The 25,973-nt window shown below is 43.3% G+C and overlaps 1 protein-coding gene across 4 annotated transcripts in view; it reads right to left on the bottom strand.

Annotated features, from left to right (window-relative positions):
* PCSK5 (proprotein convertase subtilisin/kexin type 5) overlaps positions 1-25,973 on the bottom strand; it is a 450,831-nt gene that overhangs the window by 123,726 nt on the left and 301,132 nt on the right. For 3 of the 4 annotated variants that reach the window (XM_078436932.2, XM_078436933.2, XM_078436934.2), the window contains exons 18-20: positions 25,660-25,757; positions 25,067-25,196; positions 24,401-24,516 (exon numbers count right to left, since the gene is read on the bottom strand). In XM_078436932.2, the coding sequence (XP_078293058.2) occupies positions 24,401-24,516; positions 25,067-25,196; positions 25,660-25,757 (344 nt within the window). Of the gene's footprint in view, positions 1-18,477; positions 21,148-24,400; positions 24,517-25,066; positions 25,197-25,659; positions 25,758-25,973 lie in introns of those variants that run through there. The other variant, XM_078436935.2, reaches the window with a different exon arrangement.

Here is a 25,973-nt window from a genome sequence, read left to right as displayed (position 1 = left end):
GCCATTAAGAGCTGTGTGGTTTTGGATGCGTCATTTAACTTCTTGGTCTCAGGGCCGAAAGCCATGAGCGACCCTCCTCGCAGGAAAAGGGTCCTGCAATAGCCTTGTTACCTGTTTGTGAGGTAGGCTGAGTAGCCCCTGACGCTTATCTCGGTCCTGCCCTTGTGGGCAGGACATTTCCGGAGAGGCCTTTTGTATCTGTAGAAAGCCAAATTCACGGCACCCTGCCCGCCATCACCTGTCAGGGAGGGTCACACGGAGCATCGTGCGACCCTGGGAATGTGGGGGCTGCGCATGGAACAGGGAAAGGGGTTCCCTCTTGCCGAGGGGAGGAGAGGTGCTTGGTACCCACGTGTAGCCACCTTGCGTCAGCTTGTTGAATGCCCAGCAGGGGTGTCGTCATGATGTTTTTAGATGAAGAGAGTGAGGGTTAGAGAAATCAAGGAATTTATCCAAGGTTACCTGGCAAGTGGCCGAGCTGGGACTTGAACCCACATCCCTCCAGTGTAAGTACTAGGTCTACACCTAACATCAGTGCTGTGGTTCTGAGGGTGGGACCGGCAGCATCAGTGTGACCTGGGAATTTATTAGAAATGTAAATTCTCAGCTTTCACCTTGAACCGACCGCATCAGAAATTCTGGGGTGGGTGTGGAGGGCGGGAACCTGCATTGGAACAGCCTCTCCAGGTGATGGTGAGGCCCACTCCAGTCTGAGAACCACTGCTCTTTGCTGTTCCTCTTGGAGTCCTTTGGAAGGGTGACGGCCATGTTGGCCCAGGCTCAGGCTGCTTGCTTCTCTGAGTTACTGCGTAGCATGAGCCGTAGTGAGTGGCCAAGGGACATTCCGGATTTGCCACCTTTATGCTATGGCGTAAGGCCTCTTGATGGAGGGCATCAGAGAGAGGAGGAAGGTTCCAGCACAGAGTCAGAAATTCTGCTGGCCGCCTAGAGAGTGAGTTTGGCCTGAAACACTTACTGATACAGATAGACATCATCTCATTTCTATTTTAGAGTTGTCTATTAGCCTGAGACAGCACAAGGAGACTGACGTTGTTTCTGTTGACATCATAGCTATATTTTTTAAATGTTTATTTTGAGAGAGAGAGAGAGAGAGAGAGGGTGAATGAGTGGAGGAGGGGCAGAGAGAGGGAGAGAGACAATCCTAAGCAGATTCCATGCTCCCAGCGCAGAGACTGATACGGGGCTCTGTCTCGTGAACCACGAGATCATGACCTGAGCCAAAACCAAGAGTAGAATGTGTAACTGACCGAGCCACCCAGGTGCCCCATAGTTACATTAAAAAAAAATGTCTTTTAATGTTTATTTACTTTTGAGAGAGACAGAGGCACAAGTAGGGGAGGGGCAGAAAGAGAGGGAGGCACAGAATCCGAAGCAGGCTCCAGGCTCTGAGCTGTCAGCACAGAGCCCGACGTGGGGCTCAAACTCATGGTCCAAGGGATCACGACCTGAGCCGAAGTCGGATGCTTAACTGACTGAACGACCCAGGTGTGCTCCCCCCCGCCCCAGGAAACCCTCCATGGTCTGTGGATGTCTGGTCACCTCCTCCCACTGTGTTCTGTGGGAATGGCCTAAGTGGGTCCCCATTCTAAATCATTGTGTTTTGCTCCCACAGAGCCAGAGGTGGGGGGTAGCAGGTGGAGTAAAAGCCAAGGACAGCAAGGTCTAACCTAGTAGTAAGATAATAGTAAACTGAGAGGTATGACGAGCTTCCTCCCCTCATGGAGCCTACAGTCTGGAGTGGGAGGCAGACATTCATAAGCGCAGAAGCAAATGTAAAAATCGACTCCAGCAGGGTGGAGAGAGGAGTGACCTGGGCACGGAGGCGGGGAGCGGGGACAGAATCGCTGCAGAGGTGGTACCTGAGAAGAGGCTTGGCGATGTGAGGGACGGAAAGTCCGGAGCGAATGGCGGGGAGACCGGGAGGGAGAGAGGACGTGGGGAGAGGGCCAGAGGGGGAGAGAGAGAAGGAGAAGGCTCATCCTTGTCCATCTTTCGAAAACATGGCCAATCATAGAGCTCGTTTAAGAGCACAGGCGTGGAAAATGGTCATAACGACAGAAGGAGACCACCTCGGTCAGTACAGGTGGTACTAAGGCAGAGCTTACTGGGGAGCTGGCTCTTTGTTTGTTTGTTTGTTTTTAGTTGAAGAGTAGTCGGCATACAACATCACGTTAGTTTCAGCCGTAGAACAGAGTGATTCAACATTTATATACATTACCAAGTGATCACCACCATAAATCTAGCTGCCATCTGTCACTGTACACAGTTGTTACAATATTCTCACTACATTCCCTACGCTGTACGTCGCACCCCTGTGACTTTCTAATTTTATAACTGGAAGCGTCTACCTTTTGTCCCCTTCCCCGTTTCTCCCACCCCCACCCCCCTTTCCCGCTGGCCACCACCAGATTGTTTTCCGTATTTGAGTCTGTCTTGTTTGTTTTTAGATTGCCCAGATCCGTGAAATCACACAGTATTTGCTTTTCTCCAACTTGTTTCACTTAGCATGGTACCATCTAGGTCCATCCATTTTGTCCCAAATGGCAATATTTCATTCTTTTTTTATGTATAAGTACTGTCCCATTGTACACTTGTACCACATTTTCTTTCTCCATTTAGCCATTAATGGAAACTTCAGTTGATTTCATATCTTGACTATTTTCAATAATGCTGCAAAAATCATAGCAGTGCGTATATACTTTTTGGAATTAGTGCTTTCCTATTCTTTGGATAGATACCCAGAAGTGGAATTGCTGGATCACGTGGTAGTTCTATTTTTATTTTTATTTTTGAGGGACGTCTATGCTGTTTTCCACAGTGACTACACCATTTTGCATTCCCATTAACACTGCGTGAGGATTCCTTTTTCTCCACATCCTCACCAATACTTGTTATTTCTTATCTTTTTGATACTAGTCCTTCTGGCAGGTGTGAGGTACATCTCATAGTTTTGATTTGCTTATCCCTGATGATTAGAAATGTGGAGCACGCTTTCATGTGTCTGCCGTCTGTGATTTCTTTTGTGAGAAATTGGACTTTGTTGGGGGGGCTGTTGATTTGTATGGATTCTTTACGTTTTTTGGATATTAACCCCTTTTGGTTAGATCATTTGCAAATATCCTCTCCCATTAAGCAGGTTGTTTGTTTTGTTGATGGTTTCCTTGGCTCTGCAAAGACTTTTTAGCTTGATGCAGTTTCATTTGTTTAATTTTGCTTTTGTTGCCTGAGGAGACAGATCCAAAAAAATATATTGCTAAGACTGATGTCAAAGAGCTTACTGCCTATATTTTCTTCCAGGAGTTTTATGATTTCTGGTCTTACACTTAAATGTTTAATGCATTTTGGATTTATTTTCGTATATGACATAAGAAAGTGGTCCAATTTTATTCTCTTTCACGTAGTGGTCCAGTTTTCCCAACACCATTTATTAAAGAGACTGTCTTTTCTTCATTGTATATTCTCACCTCCTTTGCCATAAGCTAATTGACTGTATACGTGTGGATTTATTTCTGGACTCTCAATTCTTCCATGGATTCGTTTGTCTGTTTTTGTGCCAATACCATATTGTTTATAGTAGAGCTTGAAATCAGGAAGTGCAATGCCTCCAGCTTCATTCTTCTTTCTCAAAATTGCTTTGGCTATTCAGAGTCTTTCATGGTTCCATAAAAAAAAAAAATGGAGATTATTTGTTCCAATTCTGTGAAAAATGCCATTGGTATTTTGTTTGGGTTTACATTTAAATCATAAATTGTTTTAGGTAGTATGGACATTTTAACAATATTCTTTCAATCCATGAATATAGTATATCTTTCTATTTATTTGTATCTTTAATTTCTTTCATCAATATTTCATAGTTTTCAGAGTATAGATCTTTTACCTCCATAGTTCAGTTTATTCCTAGGTATTTTATTCTGTTTGATGCAATTGTATATTGGGGTTTTTCCCCTTGAGTTTTTATTTTCATTCCAGTTAATTAACATATAGTGTAATATTAGATTCTGATACACAATGTAATGATCCAACACTTCTATACAACATGTGCTCATCACAGCAAGTGCACTCCTTAATAAGGGGATTGTTTTCTTAATTTCTCTTTCGGCTACTTCATTATTACAATATAGAAAGGTGACAAATTTCTGAATATTTTGTATCCTCCAGGTTTAGTGAATTCATTTATTCTAATGGTTGTTGGTGGAGTCTTTAGGTCCCCTATCTATCCTATCATGTCGTCTGCAAATAATGACAGTTTCACTATGGCTTTGCCAATTCGGATGCCTTTTATCTCTTGTCCGATTTCTATGATGAGGACTTCCGATAGTATGTTGAATAAAAGCGGTAAGAGTAAGTATTCTTACTATTGTCTTATTCCTGATCTTAGAGGAAAAGCTTTTAGCTTTTCACTGTTGAGTATAATGTTAGCTGTGGGCTTGTTATATACGGCCTTTATTGTGTTGAGATCTGGTTCCTCTATATCTACATTGTTTGTATTGGGCAAAGGTGTTGGATTTTATCAGTTGCTTTTTCTGCATCTATGGAGATGATCACATGATTTTTATCTTTTGCTAAGGTGGTTTATCATGGTGATTGATTTGTGATATTGAACCATCCTTGCATCCCTGGAACAAATCCTACTTGATCATAGTATATGATCCTTTTAATGTACTGTTGAATTCAGTTTGCTACTATTTTGTTAAGAAATGGCTGGGTTATTTAAGTATGCATGGGCACGCTTTGTTTCCTGCTTGACTGCTGAAAGCCAGTTTAGGGAGCCTATAAACAAATTGCCAATACACCTCTTCAGCCTAATAGCTCTGGTTGATCGGGCTTACAGGCTGGGGATCAGAACATTCTAGCTGTTCAGTAGGTGCTTTTTAAAATTTAAAGTGCTGCTAACTTGCCACAGCCCTCCTAGTTAATGGCCAGCCAAGGACTGGTACTCAGTTGCCTAATTCCTGGGCGTCCACTATTTAAGAACATGAAGTTTGCAGGAGTGGCTTTCAGTAAATGTAAATCAAGAGAAGGCATCTCAAATTCAGGAAAGAAGTGCCCATCTGTGACAGGGCTTCTTAAACTTTGATAGGCTCACAAATTATCTTAGAATCTTGCAAAAGCACATATTCTGATTGAGTGGGTCTGGTCTAATTGTATTAGTTTTCTTTTTTTATAATTAAAAATTTTTATTAAAAATGTTGAGGCTTAATTGACATAATATTAGTTTCAGGTATACAATATAATGTTTTACGTTTGTATATATTGCAAAACGATCACCACAGTAAGTGCAATTAATACCCATCACCATATATAAAACTGTTTTTTTCCTTGCGATGAGAACTTTTGAGATGTACTCTTAGCAACTTTCAAATATGCACCGCAGTGTTATTAACTATGGCCACCATGATATATATTCTATCCCCATGACTCACTTATTTTATAACTGGAAGTTTGTACCTTTTGATCCCCTTCACCTATTTTCCCACCCCCTACCTCTGGGAACCACCAATTTGTTCTCTACATCCATGATTCTTTTTTTCATCTTTTTCTTTTTGGTTTTCCACATATAAGTGAGAATATACCACATTTGTCTTTTCCTATCTGACTTCTTTCACTTAGTAGAATGCCCTAAAAGTCCATCCATGTCGTTACAAGTGGCAAGATTTCCTTCTTTTTTATGCTGGATAATATTCTCTTGTCTGTTATACCACATGTCTTTTATCCATTCATCCATCAACGGACACTTCGGTGGCTTTTATATCTTGGCTATTGCAAATAATGCTGAAATGAACATGAGGGAGTTAGTCATTTCATTTCTTTCAGTTATATACCCATACATGGCATTGCTGGATCATATGGTAGTTCTCTTTTAATTTTTTTGAGGCTCCTCCATACTGTTTTCCGTAGTAGCTGTACCAGTGTACATTCCCACTAACAGGGCATGTGTTCTCTTTTCTCTGCCTCTTCACCAACACTTGTTACTTCCTGTCTTTTTGATAAGCCATTTGAACAGCTGTGAGGTGATACCTCATTGTGGTCTTCATTTGCATTTCCTTGACGATTAGTGATGATGGGTACCTTTTTATGTACCTGTTGGCCATCTATAGGTCTTTGGGAGAAATGTCTAATCAGGTCCTCTGCCTATGTTTTAATTGGATTGTGTGGGGTTTGCTATTAAGTTGTAGGGGTTCTTTATGTATTTTGGATATTAACCTCTTATCACATATATGATCTGCAAATATTTTCTCTCCTTTAGTCACTCAGTAGGTTGTCTTTTCGTTTTGTTGATGGTTTCCTTTGCTGTGCAGAAGAGTTTTAGTTTTCTGTAGTCCCACTTATTTATTTTAGCTTTTGCTGTCCTTGCTTTTGGTATTAGATTAAAAAATCATTGCCCAGACTGATGGCAAGGAAGTTACCACCTATGTTTTCTTCTTGGAGTTTTATTGTTTCAGGTCTTACATTCATTCAAATCTTTAATCCATTTTGAGTTTTTGTGTATGGTTTATGCAAGTGGTCCAGTCTTTTTATTTTGTAGGTGGCCATCTAGTTTTCCCAACATCATTTGTTAAGGAGACTGTCCTCTTCTCAAAACATTGCATATTCTTTGGCCCCTTGTCAGAATATAATTGACCATACAAGCGTGGGTTTATTTCTGGGCTCCCTGTTCTGTTCCATTGACTTTTATGTCTGCCCTTTATGGGAATACAATACTCTTTTAATTACTACGGCTTTGTAATGCAGTTTGAAATCAGGTAGCATGATGCCTTCAGCTGCGTTCTTTCTCAAGATTGCTTTGGCTACTGGGGATCTTTTGTACTCCTGTACAAATTTTAGGATTGCTTGTTCTAGTTCTGTGAAAAATGCTGTTGGAATTTGATAGGGATTGCACTGAATCTGTAAATTGCTTGGGTAGTATGGTCAGTGTAACGATATTAATTTTTGATATTATGAGCACAGGATATATTTCCGTTTATTCGTGTCTTCTTCAATCCCTTTCATCAATGTCTTATAGTTTTCAGCATAAAAGTTTTGGTTGAATTTATTCCTAGGAGTTTTATTCTTTTTGAGGCAGTTGTAAATGAGATTATTTTCTTAATGTTTCTATCATTTCATTATTAGTGTAAAGTAATGCAATATATTTATGTATATTGACTTTATATACCGCAACTTTACCTAATTTGGCTTTTAGTTCCAAAGTTTTGGGGGTGGAGTCTTCAGGGTTCTTCTCAATATATTATATAATAAATGAAAATAGTGGCAGTTTTACTTCTTCCTTTCCACTCAAACGCCTTTTATTTCTTTTTTCTTGCCTAATTGTTCCAATACCACGTTCGCTGAAAGTGAGGAGGGTGGGCACCCTGTCTTCTTTCTTATCTTAGAGGAAAACCTTTCAGCTTTGCAACACTGTGTCTGATGTTAGTTGTGGGCTCGTCATATATAAACATTATTATGTTGAGGTAATGTTCCTTCTACACTCTGTCGAGAGTTTTAATCAGAAGTGCATGTTGAATTTTGTCAAATGCTTTTTATGCATATATTGAAGTATGATGTTTTTATCCTTTGTTTTTTTTTTTAAAGTGGTGAATCATATTAATTGATTCAGAGATGTTAAGTCCTACTTGCACGCCTAAAGTAAATCCCACTTGGTCATGGTGTATGATCCTTTTAACGTGTTGTTGAATTCAGTCTGCTAGTATTTTGTTGAGGATTTCTGCATCTATGCCCTTTAGGAAGATGAACCCGTAATTTTCTTTTCAGTGGAGTCCTTGTCTGGTTTGTTATCAGGGCAATGCTGGCTTCGTAAAATGGGTTTGGAAGCATTCCCCCCTTTTCTATTTTTGGGGAGAGTTCGAGAAGGATTAGTATTAAATCTTAAAAAATTTCATACCGCGCGTCAGCGAAGCAGTCTGGTCGTGGGGTTTTCTTTGTAGGGAGATTTTTGGTTACTGATTCAACCTCTTTGCTAGTAATTGGTCTGTTGAGCTCTTCTGTTTCTGCGTGATTCATTCTTGGTAAGTTGTTAGTTTCCAGGGATTTCTCCATTTTTTCAGAGTCGGTCCAGTTGGTTGGTATGTAATTGTTCCTAGTAGTCTCTTGCGGTCTTCTGCTACTCTCCACCATTATTGTATTGCGTTTCTCATTTTAGGTCTCTTGCTTTACATATTTAAGGGCCTCTATGTCGGGTGCACAAATATTAACAAACGTTACATCCTCTCGTTGGATGGATTCCTTTATCATTATGTAATGGGCTTGTCTCTCCTCGCAGCCTTTGTTTTGGAATCTATTTTCTCTGATATAAATGTAGCTAGCTCAGCTTTTTTTTTTTTTTTTTTTTTCTTGGTTTCCATTTGCATGGGATATTTTTCTTCTATAACTTCACTTCCTGTACGCACCCTTACACCTGAAGTGGGTTTCTTGTAGGCAGCACGTAGCTTCGTCTTATTTTCTTATCCATTCAGTCACTCTCTGACTTATGATTGAAGGAATTAGTCTGTATATATTTAAAGTAATTGTTGATAGGTATATACTTATCGCCATTTTGTTATTGTTTTCTGGCCCTTTTGTAGTTTTTCTAGTCCTTTCTCTCTTGCTCTTGTGTGGTTTGGTAATTTTCTGTGGTTAGTGTGTTTTGATTCTTTTCTCCCTCTATACTATATATACTCCCTCAATACTATAGATTTTTGCTTTGTGGTTATTGTGACGCTTACATACAGCCTTAGGTAACAATTTATATTTAAATAATCTATTTTAAGTTGATGACAACTTAAGGTTAAACAGATCCTAAGCTCTACATTCTACCTCCCCCCCCCCCGCCATGATTTGTTTTTGATGTCACAATTTACTTCTATTTTTAACAATGTTTTTCTTTGTTTTTGAGAGAGCGAGAGAGGGCAAGCAGGGGAGGGGCAGAAAGAGGGGGACAGGGGATCTGAGGCAGACTCTGCACCAACACCCTGATGTGGGGCTCAAGCTCACAAACCGCGAGATCATGACCTGAGCCGAAGTCAGATGCTCAACAGACTGAGCCACCCTGGTGCCCCACAATTTGCATACTTTTATCTTGCGTATCCCTTAACTAATTATTTCTGTTATAGTTATTTTTACTACTTTTGTCTTTTACCCTTCACGCCAGCTTTATAAGTGATTAATTCACCATCTTAACAACATTAGATATTCTAAATTTTACCGTATATTTATGTCAGTACAGAACCTGACACGGGGCTCAATCCCACGAGCTGTGAGATCATGGCCTGAGCCAAAATGTAGGGTTGGACACTTAACAGACTGAGCCCCCCAGGCACCCCCATTTCTTTTAAGGCCAATTTAGGTTTTGCTTGTCTGGAAAACTCTTTGTCGCTTCTTCAGTTGTGAATAACAACGTTGCTGGGTAGTGTATTCTTGGTTGGAAATTTTTTTTTTTTCTTTCAGCACTCGGAATATGTTATGGCACTCCCTTCTCGCCTATAGAGTTTCTGCTGAAAAGTCTGCCGATGGTCTTATGGAGTTCTCTTGTATGTCCCTTGTTTTCCTCTTGCTGCTTTGAAGATCGTCTCCTTGCCTTTAAGTTTTGACTCTTTAATTGTAACGCATCTTGGTGTGGGTCTCTTTGGGTTCATCTTATCTGAAACTCTCGACACTTCCTAGATCTGGGTGCCTGTTTCCTTCTTCAGTTTAGAAAAGTTTTCAGCCATTTCTTCTTCAAGTATGTTTTCTGGTCCTTGCTCTCCTGCTTGCTATTTTTCCTCTGAGAGTCCTGTGATGCAAATGTTGATCCATTTGATAGTGTCCTGTAAATTCCTTAAGGTATCTTCATTTGTGTGTGTGTTTTCATTTTTTGCTGCTATAATTGTCTGAGTTCCCCTGCCCTATGAGTTAACTGATTCTGCTGCTTCGTCTAGTCTGCTGTTGAGCCCTTCTGTTGGATTTTTTCGTTCAGTTATTGTATTTGTCAGCTGTGTGACTTCTACGGGTAATCTCATATATTTTTCTCAATCTCCTTATTGGAGTTCTCACTGTCTTCATCCATCCTTCTCCCCGGTTTGGCGAGCATCTTTATAAACATTATTTTGAACTCTGTATCAGCGAAATCACTTACCTCCATTTCATTAGGGGTTTTTCCTGATATTTTATTTTGTTCTTTCATTTGGAACATGTGACTCTCCTTCTTCATTTTCTTGACTTTCTGTGTTGGTTTCTCTGCATAAGATACAACAGCCGCCTTCCTAGTCTTGAAGGAGTGGTCTTGTGTAGGAGATGAACTTTATCATTCAATCCTGCCTGAGGTCTCGGTTGTTTCTCAGATCTCTGATTGGCTGAGCAGCCTATTTCACTTTTAGTAAATCTCAAAAGTTCAGGGTGTACCGAGAGCTGTCAGGGTCCCAAAGGGGAGGATCTCCTGTGCCTCTGGGATTGAGGATTGAAAGCCAGACCCTCAGACAACAGCGTTTAAATGATGGAAATATACCCAGGCCTTTGAGACTCCAAGCAGAAGTGCCGGTGGCTACCATAGCCACATGATCTAGAGCTGTCCCCTGGGTGGCAGTTTCCCAAATCAGGGCACCAGACAAGTGGACAAGTTCCTTTCCCAGAGATACCAGCCACCTGGAGTAAGGCAGAGGTAGAATGCAAAGGTGGCATTCACCAGCCTCTGTCTCGGGAGTACATCTGAGTAGGTCCCTGAATGTGTGACAAACCGGAAGCCTGCCCCTCAGATGTCAGCTATAAAGGTACACAAATATGTACTAGTTTTTGATGGCTGCTGTGACAGGTTACCTATTTTTTTTTTTATGGCTTACGTCAACACCGACTTATTATCTCGCACTTCTGTAGGTCATACGTCTGGGCACAACTGTTCAGCTCCTCCTCTGCTCCAGGTTTTCAAGGTTGGAAACAAGGTATCACAGGTTGCATTCTTTCTGGAGGCTCTAGGGATGCGTCTGGTCCAAGTTCATTCATAGCGACGGCAGAATTCAGGACTGAGGTCCCTGTTTCCTGCCACCTGATGGCTGGGAATTGTCCTCAGTTCTAGAGGCTGCAGGTATTTCTTGTCTCGCGGCTCCCTTCCTCATCTTCAAACCAGTGACCATAAGTCAAGTCCTCACATCCTGAATCGAATTCTCCCCTCTGCCTTCTCTGCTTCTCCCTCTGGCTGACCCTACCTTGCGCCCACATGGATAATTCAGGAGAATCTCTTGACTGTAAAGTTATTTGATAATAACCTTTAATTCCATCTGCAACGTACCGTCACAGCAGTGAATGACACATGGATAGGACTCTGAGGGAGACACTCCAGAACTCTGCTACTCTCCTAACCCAAACCAGCCACTCTTGTTGCTGGACACTTTCAGTGGCAAGGTGCTAAAGCGTTAGCCTTATCGGGTTTGTGCCTAAGGTTTTACGTGTGTTTTACGGACAGTGATAGACTCTCCATGACATCTCCTGGGATTTCTCTTTTACACTGAACGGAAGGGCTGGAAAGATTCAAGGGGATGATGTTGAAGATGAGGAAACAGGTATAGACATAGAGCTACACTGAAGTTATTCAGGATCAGCATGAGAACTTGGTTGTCTTAGTGTCTGGGCCAGGGCTATTGCCTCCCTGTCATGCATGTACTCAGTTATTTACTGATTTCTTCATTCATTGACGTTTTCATCTATTGATCAAAGAGTTGTCAAATACCTAGTCTAGGATAGACACTTTGCTAGCTTTACGGGCTATAAGAAGTTTATAGACTTTGCCCCCATGGAACAAACTTTGTCGTGAGCATTACACCAAACAAACACTACAATTAACTAGATATTTATAATTGATATGAAAGTAAAGTAGAGGCTCCCGTACAAACTTATAATAAGGAGATGTAACCTTGTTTAGAAAAATCAGGGGATTTTTAAATGCCAGAGAAGTGACATTTAAAAAAAAAAATTTTATTAGTTTTCTTTATTTTTGAGAGGCAGAGAGAGACAGAACGTGTGTGGGGGAGGGGCAGAGAGAGGGGGAGACGCAGAATCCGTAGCAGGCTGCAGGCTCTGAGCCATCAGCACAGAGCCTGATGCGGGGCTCGAACTCACAGACCGTGAGGTCATGACCTGAGCCGAAGTCGGACGCTCAACCGACTGAGCCACGCAGGCGCCCCCAGGGAAGTGACATTTAAACCGAGGCCCAGATAATAAATATTAGCCATCAGTAGATGATTAAGAATGGGATAACATTAAAGTAGGGGGAATGGCATGTGGGAAAGTTCTAAGGCACAAAGCATAAAGGAAAAATCAGGGAAAGTCACTGTGGCTGGAAAATATGGGCGATAAAGAATGTCATGAGATGAGCTTAGAGTGGTGGGGTAGGTCAGATTGACCATGGCCTTGGTGGCCATAGAAAGGTGTTTCGACTTTATCCAAGGGGAAATGGGAAGCCATGGGAGGGTTTTAAACAGCAGAGCCTCATGTGGGCTTTGAATTTTTAGAAAGAGCACTCTGGCTCCTGTGTGGAATAGATTGGAAGGAAAAAGGAACGTGTCGAGTTGCCCACTCCTGGCTTGGTCACAGAAAGTGCCATGTACGGTCGTGGTGCGTAGTCTTGGGTGGATGCTGCTCTATTCACAAGAGATAGTGGGGGCCCTGAAAGACGTCACCAGTTAAAATCCTTAATCCTCATGCGAGCTCTGTGGTCATAGCCCGAAGGCTGTTTTCACAGACATCTTCCTTGGCTCCTGTATTTCTCCTGGAGATTCTGATATCAGATTGTCTGGGTCTAAATTAATCCCAGATCTTCCATTTATCCCCGGGGTGCCTTAGGCATTTACGTCACCCGCTTTCCCATTTGTAAAAAGAGGATAAAATCGGGCTATTCAGGGTCCTGAGTGGAATAACCCATACGAAGCAAGCAGCACAGAACTTAGCCCACGGGAAGCACTTCACGTGTGGGAGTTCTCGTTGTTTTCATCGTTAGGGAAGAAAGGGACGAGCATATCACTTTCTTTCCTTTCACTCTCCTCTGGTGACGATTTGGAGGGCAAAGTGTTTCGGTTTGCTTTTTTTTTTTTTTTTTTCCTTAGAAGGAAAAGAGGATTCTGAGCAAGCTCTTGTCCCCGAGTATCATCTTGCAAACAGGCCTTGCCGAATATGTTGCTCTGGCCATGGATATCACAGTGAAGAGAAGCTATGGGCTGCCTCCTCTCATGTGAGCTATTTTGACAGCTGAGCTGTGCTTAGCACCCTGTCCTTTCATTTAGCTGGCTCAGTGTAGGTGTCAGTCCTCCAGGGACCGAAGCAAACATGGTCTCCTTTTTTATTTAAAAAAAAAAAAAATTTTTTTTTAACATTTATTTATTTTTGAGACAGGGAGAGACAGAATGGGGGAGGGTCAGAGAGAGAGGGAGACACAGAATCCGAAACAGGCTCCGGGCTCTGAGCTGTCAGCACGGAGCCCGACGCGGGGCTCGAACTCACGGACCGCGAGATCATGACCTGAGCCGAAGTCGGACGCCCAACGGACTGAGCCACCCAGGCGCCCCGAACACGGTCTCCTTGAGCAAGTCATTTAGCCTCTCTGAAAAGAGGGTTGAGGACTCTGTCAAGGGGAGGGGAGGAGGGCACCAGCCCCTCCACAGTATTTTACAAGTTGCCCTCCACTGTCTCCATTCTCTGCCTCCAGTGCCTACCCTGCCCCCTCCTTGCCATCCCTGTCCACAGACACTTTAATGGTTTTGTGCCCTTCGAACTGGTTCTCTCTCAAGAATCCTTCTTCAACATCCTCACCTTCACTGACTTACAAATTCCCGCTTATCCTTCAAGACTCAGGTCAAATGCCGTTTCTTACTTTAGCCTTTTTATTCATCCATTTTGCGAACGTTGATCAGGCAGGGAAGGCACCGTGCTACGCCTACAAGCTATGGCTGTGAATAAGATGGACAGAGCGCCAGCTTGCACGGTGGTGACATCCTACTGGGAGAGACTGACCGTAAACAAGCAAAGGAACCATAGAATGTCAGGTTGTGATACGTGCCATGAAAAGACCAGAAAAGGTGGGCAGGCGTGGGGTGAGTGGTTGAGGGAACTGCTTTCCAAGGGAGCTATTTTTGAACTGAGACCCGCAGGATGGGAAGAAACCAGCCGGGCGAAGGGCAGGGGTCTTGGGGCACAAACATGCTAGCTTGGCTTGAAGAACAAAAAGTTGTTACGACTGGAACGCGATAAGTAGGGGGAGGCGGCAAGAAAGGAGATGAGAAAGAGCTCAGGTAAGGAGTTCACATGTGACTTCGAGTGAAATAGGAAGAAAGAGGCGAAATCTGATTTTGTGTTTGTAATAGCAGCTCTGCTCTCCCTGTGGAGAGTGGATGGGGCTGGAGAGAAACAGAAAGGAGGAAAGAGAAACAGGGAGCCTCCTTACGAGGCTCCTGCAGTCGTTCTGGACAGAGACAATGGCGGCTTGACCCATAATTACAACTATGGACTATTTAGAGATCTATTGGAAAGGCGTGATTAATGGGACCCTGCTAATGGGTTGGATTTGGGGACAAAAAAAAAAAGAAAAAAGATTTTGGATTTGAGCAACTGGGTGGCTGGGTTGTAATACCATGAATGGGGTGGGAGACATTTGGTGATGATATTAAGGAGATTCAGGAATCTGAAGTCTGTCTGGGACATGTTAATTTTGAGATGCCTGTTAGCTATCTGAAGGGAAATGTCAAGTAGCTGTTTGGAGCTACAGGTAGAAATCTTGAGGGAAGAGATGAGGAATATATATAAATCTAACTCCCCACCCCGAGCATGAATAGTGAATTTCTCCCTCCTTTGCAGAGTTATATTAAGATCCCAACAGATCGTAGGTTTTCCCGCCTCTGTAAGTCCCACATCATGTCAAACATATTTAAATTACCTTTATCCTACATTAAATTAATTATATGTGGTTTCTTTTTTGTTTTTTATTTCTTCTTTATTTTTGACAGAGAGAGAGAGAGAGCGCGAGAGAGTAGGGGAGTGGCAGAGAGAGAGGCACACAGAATCTCAGGCTCCAGGCTCTGAGCTCTCAGCACAGAGCCCGCTGCGGGCTTGAACTTACAGATGGCGAGATCATGACCTGAGCCGAAGTTGGACGCTTAACTGACTGAGGCACCCGGGCACCCCAATTGCATGTGGTTCCTTAAGAGTTGAGTTGTAATGGTCTAGTTTTGACATGTTGCATTTTGTAGGTATTTAATTAAAATATCACCTGAATTTGCGTATTTTGAGGCAACTGTATTAAAATCTTTTTTTAATGCTTATTTTTGAGAGAGAGAGAAAGTAGGTGAAAAAGAGAGCGGGGGAAGGGCAGAGAGAGAGGGAGGCACAGAATCCGAAGCGGGCTCCAGGCTCCGAACTGTCAGCACAGACCCCAGTGTGGAGCCTGAACTCAGGAGCCATGAGATCACGACCTGAGAAGAAGCCGGACGCTTAACCAACTGAGCCACTTAGGCACCCCAAGGTAATAGTATTTTTAATGGAGCACGCTATTTTTGGATGCCCCTGAGAAAGCTTGTAATGCAAGGGTATGGAACGTTTAGCACTTAACTGGTAAAGTGAGTTTGCTCCTCTGGACTCCCCCACAATATTTTTACGCCCTTTTTAAGGCACGTAAATAGCTTCGTATTTTTGTGTCTGTGCTCCCCATTAGACTATAAGCTTGTAGAGGGCGAGAAGGACCACAGGGACTTATTATTTATGGAAGCAATTAACCTGAGCTCATGAAGAGAAAAAGCCAAGTCCAGGGATCTCTTGTGTCTCCTACCCGCACTTGAGAAAGGCTCTTAACCCCTGCGGTGTATGTAATACGGGCTGGGCTTGTTTTTTTCCTGGCATTCTTCAAAAGGAGGCAGTGTTGTGCAGAAGGTTGAGGTTGTGGGCTCCAGTCCCAGCCCCACCCTTTACTAGCTGTGAATCTTGCTAAGTATCTCCATAGGCCTCTGAGTTTGTGTGGGCCAAATGAAAGCCAAAATGAAACAAAACTTTTAGTTTTCCCTAAAGTAAAACTCGGTAAGCCTTCGAGCATATTCTTAAAATAACGTACTCTTTCCTAAAATTAAAAAAAAAAAAAAAAAAAATCGTACACTTTAGGCCCCAGGAAACGTTTCCGGGAATTTTTCAAAGTGGGGATTCAAAATATCTTTGGTTGATCGATACCCGGCTTGGAAAAAGCAGCAATCGCCCTCAAAATGGCCTCCTTTAGAGAGAAGCCCGTGTAAGAAAATGCTTCAGTAATAAGGCAAGTATCCTTCTCAGTCCTCCGCAGTTAGGGCGGAAAGGAACTGCGAGCGTTCCCCATTCCCAGACTGGCCCTCTGAGATGCCGGGATATTGCGTAACTGTATCCTTCTTGCCCAAGATTGACTCTGGGACAGATCTTCACCTCTCCTGATGAAGGGGGGACATGCTCATGTACCTCACAGTCCCGCGTCTAGTGCTACCTGGCTCCAACGAGCCACAGGGAAATGAGGTCCATCTTGGCTATGCCCTGGGGAGTTTGTCGCCAGCTCCAAAGTATTCTGCCGAGAACTTAAGATTTTACGGGTTGGCAACAGCGAAAACGTTTGGGCATGGCTGTCGACCAGAAGCAGGTTTCTACTTTCTGTCACTGACGTATCCTGACTGGGGGCCCAGGGCCCAGCCTGGGCCAGGTGAGGTCAAGCGGCAGCTGGCCTTTAAGTTCCCTCTACCATTTTGCATTAGAGGACGGAAGGAGGAGGGAGTGTTAAACTGGCCGGGTCATAGTTTACAGCTGCCTCTGATTTTCTCCATTATTCATCGCACTGCCATCTGTCATTGCTCTTTGCAGGAGACCGAATGATGGTATGAAAGCAGTTAATAAGACGTGCCCCCTTCTCTTTTAGCTGCCTGATATCCACTTGTACTCAGTTGGCTGGAGCCTCAAAGTGAAGAGTAGACGGTTGGGTGGGAAAACAAGGAGTCTGACAGAAGAGATCGGCAGCATGATGCTAGGCCCCCCCTAACACTGGGGGCAGGGATGGGGCGCGGAAAGAGAGGCAAGTCTGATCAATCCCCAGATGGATACTGGTGATTAGGAAGGTCTGCCACAGGTGTGGGGGCTGAGGATGGGCCACACTGCTCATCTTTTGGAAAGCCGTAGAAATGTAGATCCTTCCTGACGAACCCATCAGATGTCGGATCACTGTTCTTGGGAGCAATGTCGCCACTAGATGAAGCCATGCAAACAGTTGACTTGCTACCCCGAACCATCTCTTCAATACCAAGCGTGCTGCTAAACACTCTTCCTTGCTCAGCTAAGCCTCAGCCATAGCTCCCAAGGACCAATCCTAGTTGCGCTGACTCTAGGAACTTCACCCTGATCGGTTCAAGTCAAAGGAATTCTGCCTGTCTGAGCTTAGTACCTTAGTGTCGCATTCGTTTGAGAGTTAGAATTCACTAGTGAACGTTCACTGTCTCGCTGTTGAATTTTAGTTGCTGTGTCTGGTTACGTAATCCCAATTTATTTCAAGCCCATCGGTCTCAGCTCTCTTGTTTGTAAACAGAAGGTAATGATTAATGTGTAAACAGGGCATACCTCTGCTTGAGAGTTTTTTGTGAGAGTTCAGGAAGTTTACATTAGCATGCATACACTCCATACTCCCACACTGGGCGGTACCTAGTAAGTGCTCAATAAAATTCATTCCCTCCCGCAGCCCCGCCATTCTCATAATGGGATTTCATGACAGTGGAGCTCTCTTACACCGTTTAGTATCCCTTTAAACCTAACTGGAGCTCAACTTGGATCTTGTTTTCACTGATGTCTCCTTTCTCTGCCGAAGAGGCAGGGCACTGACATCTCAAAGCCCGTGTCTGCATCTCAAGGAAGGTTCTCAAAGATCTATAAGCCATACAGTCTCACCCTGTGGCACGTACGGGAGATGTATTTTAGACTAAGTTACCTTCTAGGCTTCCCGGGCTACAGCCACGGTCAATTTTACATAGAATATCAGAAAATTGAGTGAGGCCTTCTCCCCTTTCAAAGCTTCACATTCCCCACCTACTTGTGTCCAGCCCCTGGGTCCTTACCCCTCCACACGCACACTGGTGGGTATGCAGTAGTCCACACCCCGGGGGGAAGCCCAGGGAAAGGGCGCGCTTAGATGGCCCAGATACTGGACCATCTGCACAGGCTGCTAAAAAGTACAGACCCCAGTGTGGGTCTGGACACCAAGTTCTTACAGTTCCCCTCCCCACCAGCTGGCTTTCTGAAAATGGGAATTAACATCCGCTCAGGACCGAGTCTAACCTCTTCCTTTCTTATACTGCCGTTACTCTGTCTCTCCTTTTCAGCTCTTTCCTCTGCTTGCCCTTTCTTTTCTGACCTTCGGATGATCCATTTACTTCCATCCTTTATATTCAGCTTCTATGTGGCCACAGGTGAAACAGACGTTTCTCCTTCTCTCGCCCTCTCAGAGACAGTTACCCGTGGGTAGGAACAGATCAGATAAACAGGAACTTAGGTTAATTTAATAGAAAAAATAAAATATGGAATAACATTGATTTGGGCCAGTATCAATTACAATCATTCTGCTATATTTTACAAAAAAACAACTGGACATTTTACACATGTACAGTATTTTTCAGTAAAAGTGGATTTGGAGTTAACAGTGGATCACTAATTCAAAATGAAAAGACAAAAGAAAACAGAAGATAGGACTTTTGTCTCTAGAAGGTTAGAGCATTTGTTAGGTCTCCAAACTTTGTACTATCCATTCCATATATCTCATTATGAATATATATATTTATACATAATATATAACATTAACTTAAACTTTGAAAGCATTATGTTCTAGTTAATAATATTCTGTAGATAAACGAGGCAGTAACACACTAGCAGTTAGACCAGTATTTCCGTGACGTGTGCCTGCATGGTCAGTGGGGAATGGAACAGGTACATTGGTGGACCCCGACGAATTTGGCTGTCATTTTGACGGTTATTTGTCTAAGAACACAGGCATGGTTTTTATCTCTCCGATCATAGTAAGTTTGTGCCTCAAGCAGTATGGGCTGGTTCAGTAAAATGGATTCCTTTGCAGGCAAATCTGGTTTTGCCATCTGCCCGCTCTTGCTTTAGGCTTGCGCTAACATTTGTCCATGTAGAGACTGTGCCTTTAAATGTAAGGCTCTATACGCCATACCCTGGATGGACTTACTTTCTTCAGGTCAGAAGGGCCTGCTGCAGTGTTACGAAAACGAAAGGTGGTCGGCAAAATCCGTTGATTCCCTAGTTACTTATGAATCACTAGGTGACTCAGTATCACTACAATGCTGTGAAGAGGGTCATTAGACTATAATTAATCACCTATGGTCAGGTAATGACTTTGATGTCTAGGAATGACTGTTTTCAAGGTCGGCTTTTCACTAGCCTGTTGTGTGGGTGGGGACCTTCGCATCACTTCCCAGCTCCTTCCCCAAATAATCTGTATGGATATCATCCCTGTTCTCAGCTGTGAGGCCTAGTGATATCTTGGAAGGGAGGCTGTCAAAAGAATAAAGCCTGTAAGATGGCCGGTCACTCCCAAAGCAAATGAGGTCACCAATGGAGCTCTGATGTGAAAAACGAAGAAACTTGTTATGAGTCTATCCTCCCCTAAACAGAGAAACTCGGAATCGGTAAAAAGATCTATCCGGCATCATTTCTAACCACTGATCCAAAATAGTCTTCACAAAATTCAGTCTGCTAGATTCCAGGATGTTGTTTAGGAGTTTGTAGAAAACCGGTGAGAAGATTTCCAAGAAAACACATGATCTCATTGACATCCAGTGGACAGATGTAACATAGCACAGTTAGAAGAGGGACAGAGGAGTGGGAAATAACAGAACCAGGAGGGTACAATCATGCCACCCATATTCAATTTCCAGTTTTATTTTCTTAAAATGACAAAATGATAAAACTTCTAATAAGCACCATTGAGAAACATTGCCCGGCCAACTTGGGCACGAGCTTAAATAGTATTTAAATAATTCCATTTCTTAAAAAATACAGGACCTTTTAGAAACTTTGGACTCAAGGAAGAAATTTCCCGCATCCTATCCAAAATGCTTCCCATCGCAATAAATGGAATTTCTGATGGCCTTTAAAAACAAACAAACAAAAAAATGCTATGGGGATAATGGCCAGATAGCACCAAGAGATTGGGCAGGGGTCCACAGAGTGAACACTCCAGATTTCAGGGGAGCTGGATCGGTCTCAGCTATTTGGTGTAACTTTGCTTTCTGTCCATCACCAATCTGATCGTAGAGAGTGATCCCATTTGACCAGCTGTGTGTAAAATCACCCAATCGGCAATGGAAAAGCCAGTAGCAGCAAATCTATCTGATGAAACCAGTGGAGCAGACTTATCGCGTGAGTCAAACGCCAAAACCAGCACATAATGCACGCAGTCAATTATGTGTGGAAAAGTATCAACGTTCAACTGTGAAAAACTAAGACAAAACGACACTGAACACAACTCCGCGGGATGTTCTGAACGCCCTCAGGTCCAGTTTTGTGCCATTTCCCCCAACAGTGGACTCACGCGTGAAAAATGACACAGGCAAGAGCTTTCTCTTTGATTCTGATCTATGTCTGCTCTTGTGATGTTTTTGAAAGGTATTTTTAGGCATCTCAAAGGGGAAACAAGCAAGTAAATGCAAAGGGGGAAGAAAAATGGACCTTCAAAACCAGGGCAGGAAATCAAATCATTACTTTAACGTCAAATTTTGGCATCAAATGCTTTGGTCATACAATACTGTCTCTGTGGTTCTGGCTGTTTAGCACTAAACACCCAGTTATAAAAGGTAGGCTTGTTGTAGGTTTATTTTTTTTTTTTTCCATTTAAGTTCTGACAAAACAGTTCACCATCTCCCTGCACAAATTTGAGAGAGAGAGAAAAAGAGAGCAAAAAAGAGAGAGGTGGCTTGCTTTTTTTTTTTTTTTTTGCTTGTTTTTTTTTTTCTTTTTAATAATAATATGGAGTAATCTATAAGTCTACAGGAACAAAGAAATCTAGGATCGCAGCTCAGCCTTGGAATGTACATGTTTTGCAGCAAAGTTGTTGAAGAACCTTCCGTTGGCACAGATTGTTCTTTTTCACTAGCATACAGAAGCCTCCTTCGGCCCAGGATTCTTCCGTGGCTTTTCCAGGAAGTCAGCAAGACCGAGGGGGAGTTGAGGACGAGAGCAGCATGATGTACACACGGAAGAAGGTTGTGATTGGCCAGAGAGGCAGATTGGGGGAGTGGAAGAGATCATTGAGAAACAGTCACCAAGGAGGAAATTTGGTCCACTCAAAGTGATTTCAGTCAATACCATTGTTTTTCAAGGAGAGAGATGGCAGTCCAATGGTAAGTGTGATTGGTGTCATTTATGAAAGGAAAAAAAAAAAGGTTAGAAAAAAGAATAAATTAGAAATCAATAATAACATAAGCAAGGAATTTTTCTTCTCAGAATTACCCAGAGCAGAGAGTATACAGTCATTTATATTATATTTCATTGAATCCAAGACCCTGGATGTAAGATGCACCCCCATTTTAAGCTCTGCCCAGAAAAAAACATGCTTCTTATTACATTCTCATCAATATTAGAATATTAATTTTGTCCTTCTTGAAATGTCCGTTAAATATTAGTTATATAACTATGGTGTTATTTTTTAGCGCAAGGTTAAATATTCGTTATGTAACCAGGCTGTTGTGTTTCTGTGCTTATGGCAAAAACTCTTCCTTTGATAGTAAACAATCGTTTCATTTTTCGAAGCGCTTCTGAACTCCCGTTGAATTCAACACAAGAAGTAGCAACCGCACACCTAACTCAGTTGGCTAGACATCACTGTGACTAAGTCAAGGGCATAAATTATAAGATGCATCTGATTTCAGTGATGTTAAAATGTAAAAAAAAAAAAAAAAAAAAAAAAAAAAAAAAAAAAAGTGTGTCTTAGAATCATTGAAATATGACAGGTGAGAGAGACTAAATCACGAATCCCTAAATGCAACTGCCACGTGATTTGAAAAGCCCGGTGAGCCATCAGTGATCTCATTATTTAGCTGATCTGAAAGTGGACGCCTTGCAAACGATGGTTCTTCACTTTCTACTCTTGCCCACGATCCTGACACTCCACTCCTACCAAAGTGCCAGTTGGCAGAACTCATCCCCACGTTTACCGTGGTTTAAAGAAGGCAGGTAAAGCATCACAGACGTGGCCAGGCCTGGTACCAGATGCTACAGGTGAAAATTTCAAGCGGCCGTGGATCTTCCTCTGTTTTCTGTTACTAACTTAAAAATTCTGGTCACATCCAGCTATAAGGGAACCATGGTTTTAAGCAAAAAGTGATACTTACATGGTCCCTGGGATGCCCTCACCCCAGCCCTCTGTCCCCGTGTCGTGTGGTGAGAACACAGAGCCTGACTGGGTCTGTCCCGGTTGGACCCATCCTATAGTCAAAAAGCTATGAAGACACAAAGTCACCTATCATGCTCCGAGGAAATGAGACCATCAATCATGTTCTATAGGTGCTATCAGCTGCCTGGTTCTTTTTGACATCTTTTTGAAATTCCTAATGGGAAGTTTTAGAATAAGCAGACCAGGTCAATAGTATTAGCCTCCTCATGTTTACAGATGGGGGAAGTGAGGCCCAGAGAAGTTTATCACCTGCCCAAGATCTGGAGCCCAAGAAATGAGCGACAGTAATTCTGAATCCACATTCTCTCAACCAGAGCACTGTTGAACCTGTTGTGAAATTTCTAGAAGAGCGCCCATTCAGAGGAAGGCAAATAGTAAACCAAGGGAAGTGCTCTTGTCCGGGAAGACTGTTCCAAATGCATACTTTAAAATTTTATTTTTTCTATTTTCATAACAATCCATAGATGTTTAAAAATAACGATGGTTCAAAATGCTTTCTGTGTCATTGAGCTGCGTGTCTGCATAAAGCGTCAGGCTCCAATGTTAGGGCCCCCTCCATGTGAATTATACAGAGTCAAAGTTCACAAAATGCTGAAGTCGGAATAACTTACATTTCTTCATTTACAAATGGGGAAACTGAGGCTAGAAATAGGAGAGGGCTTGGCATTTGTCACGTTGTCAGGGGGAATGGAACAGCAAAATGTTCCCAAACCTGGCTGCACATTAGAAACACTTGAGAAGCTTCTAAAAATATCCATGCCCAGACAGCACCCCAAAACCAAAACCAATTTACTGTGACTCTTTGGAGAAGGTGTGCGGTCCCAGCATTTTGGTTGAGAAGCGTGTGTGCAGAGAGAAGAAAAGTGAGCCAACATTTAGAAGTCTTAAGTTCTCTACTTGGCTCTATCATTAATTCCTTACCCCACAGGCTTAGTGAAGTATTCAGATACCGTTTGATTGTTACGTATCAACATTTTAAATGATCCAAATAAAGGGAATGGCAATCAAGCGGCATCGTCCCGTGATAGAATTTTATGCTGTCGTTAAAACTGAAGTGTCAGAGAACTTTGTGAAAACAAAGGATAATGTTTGTCTAATGCCTAGTATAAAACGCAGGCTACAAATCTTCATATACATGGTATTAAAAAAATCTGATCAAAAACACATATGGTGGAAGATGGGAAATAAATACATGAAAAGACGAGTTGAGAAAGGTTGCATATTCCAACTATATGATATTCTGGAAAAGGTAAATCTATGGAGACAGTAAGAAAAAACTAGTAGGTTCTGGGGGGAAGGGGGAGGGGTGAAGGGAGGGAAAGGCAGAGCCCAGTGGATTTTTGGGGCAGTGAAAGTGTCCTGTATGCCACTGTATCCTGTATCCGTAATGGTGGATTCATGTCCTTATACAGTTGTCCCAACTCCTAGAATGTGTAACACCAAGAGTGAGCCCTAATGTCAACTAAGGACTTTGGGTGATATCCAAAGTATATCTTTCGGGTATCACTTTGGGTGATAATGGTGTGTGAATGAAGGTTCATTGATTACAACGAAGGTAACCACTGTGGTAGAGAAGGCTAATGGTGGGCGAGGGTGTGTGTGTGTGTGTGTGTGTGTGTGTCACGGGTTGGGGAGTCAGGGAATGTATGGGATCTCTCTGTACTTCCTGCTTAATTTTGCTGTGAACCTAAAACTCTACAATGTAAAAAAAAAAAAACAAAACAAAACACAAAGTTTGCTAATTGAAAAGAGCTACCTGGTGCCCTCTTGGCCAGTAGAACTATTTGGGTGATTCATTTCTTCTTTTAATTGAAAGAAATGAACCAAAACCCAAACCCACTGTAGGTGTGAGTTCAAGACGGATGAATGCCAACAAGATATTGGGCATGTTCGTCTAACGCTTGATAGTTTCTTTGAGTGGAAATGTATTAGATGTCAATATTAAAAGGTGACCCTTTGCTCAGAGGATCAAAATGAGCAGTCTGTACTCACCGTCCTTGCAGATGGCTCCCATCTGACACGTCCCTAGGTCTAAGAGATACCCACTGGGGCAGCTCGTGCAGTTCTTGAACCCCGGACCATTGCATGTCAAACAGCTGGCATCACATCTGTGGGGAAAATGTAGAATTCATCGTCCTTTCATACATTGGGTACAAGAAAAGACGTTAGCCATCAACCTCTCAATGAAGTTTAAAAATTTTTTAAAAATATTCTTGAGAGAGAGAGAGAAGGCACGAGTGACAGGTGGAGAGAGAGAATCCTAGGAGGGGCAGAGAGAGAGAGAGAAGTGGGGCTCCCCCAAAGTGGGGCTCGAGCTCACCTGACATGGGGCTCAAACTCGTGAACCATGAGATCACGACCTGAGCCGAAGTCAGATGCTTAATGACTGAGCCACCCAGGTGCCCTAGGGTGTGTGATTTTAAACGGGAGGACGCACGTACTTGGCACAGAAATACTACCTTAAAGGTGTTAAGCGCTCCTGCGAGGAAAACAAAGAATGTTAAATGGAAGCTGGGTTAAAGCTGCAGGGCAGTGTCCACAGGTAGATGTTGGAACCCTCGCTCACGGTTAGTAATTCTGTTTCGTATGATTTACGGAGGGGGTCAAATAAGGACCCAGGGACCGAGCGCTCGGGCTGAAGGGGGCGGGCCCACTTACTTCTTGCAGGATTTGTATCCGTGCTCTGAAGAGGGGTCCAAGTAATAGCTGGTGCTACAGGCCTGCACGCATCTCCCGTCTTCCATGAAGTAGCCCTCGGTGCAGTTTGTACACCCGGTGGCGCCCGCCGCTGAAAAGCCAGACGAACGAACGCAGCGAACAGAAACAAAACGTACACTTTTCATTTGTAGTTGCTCGGTTACAAATGGAACTGTTGCGCTTTGCCTTGCATTCTTTGGCGGGGGGGGGGGTGGGGGGGGTGGGGGGGTGGGGGGGAACAAAACCCACTCCCGTTTTAAACCGAAATGAAACACTTCCATTTGCCCAAAACCTCCAACGGCTTTGAAAAGAGGAGGGGATCTCCCTGGGATATATTTAAGTGTCTCCAGGAGGGCGGAAGGAAGATGAGAACTTGCCGTGACAATATATGCAGGCGTGCTGGCTGGAAGGGAACATGCTTCTCCAGCGTTTGCTTTACAGCCAGCCAGTGGGCGTGTATGAGTGATGGCCGAGAACAAATCAGTAAGAGCTCAACCAGAGCCCGAGGAGTGAACGAAAAGATGGGGGGGGGGGGGGGGGGTGGGGACAAGTACCTGCACAGGTGGCACAGAAGCGGTGACAGGGCTGACAGTCCTGGCCATTGAAGTACTGCCCGTCTTCACAGGTGATGGAACACTGTGATCCCTGCAGGCTGGAGACACAGACATAGACGCTGTGATCAAGGCACCCAGGCGGACTCCCCAGCTCCACACACAACAAATACAGTCCCCTCCCCCCGACCCCCAAGGAAAGCAAAGCTTCAAAGCAGGGAAAATAGCCTGTACCCTGCTCTTCTCCCCTCCCGCTGCCGACACTGAGGTCTGTAGCCTCTACACGTGCTGCAAGTTCTGGGGACCATTTTCTTAAT

This window comes from Panthera onca, chromosome D4 (assembly GCF_046562875.1).
Source record: "Panthera onca isolate mPanOnc1 chromosome D4, mPanOnc1 haplotype 2, whole genome shotgun sequence".
Classification (NCBI taxonomy): domain Eukaryota; kingdom Metazoa; phylum Chordata; class Mammalia; order Carnivora; family Felidae; genus Panthera; species Panthera onca.
The sequence above is the reverse complement of the archived record's forward strand: the minus strand, read 5'-3'. Positions and strand labels throughout refer to the sequence as shown.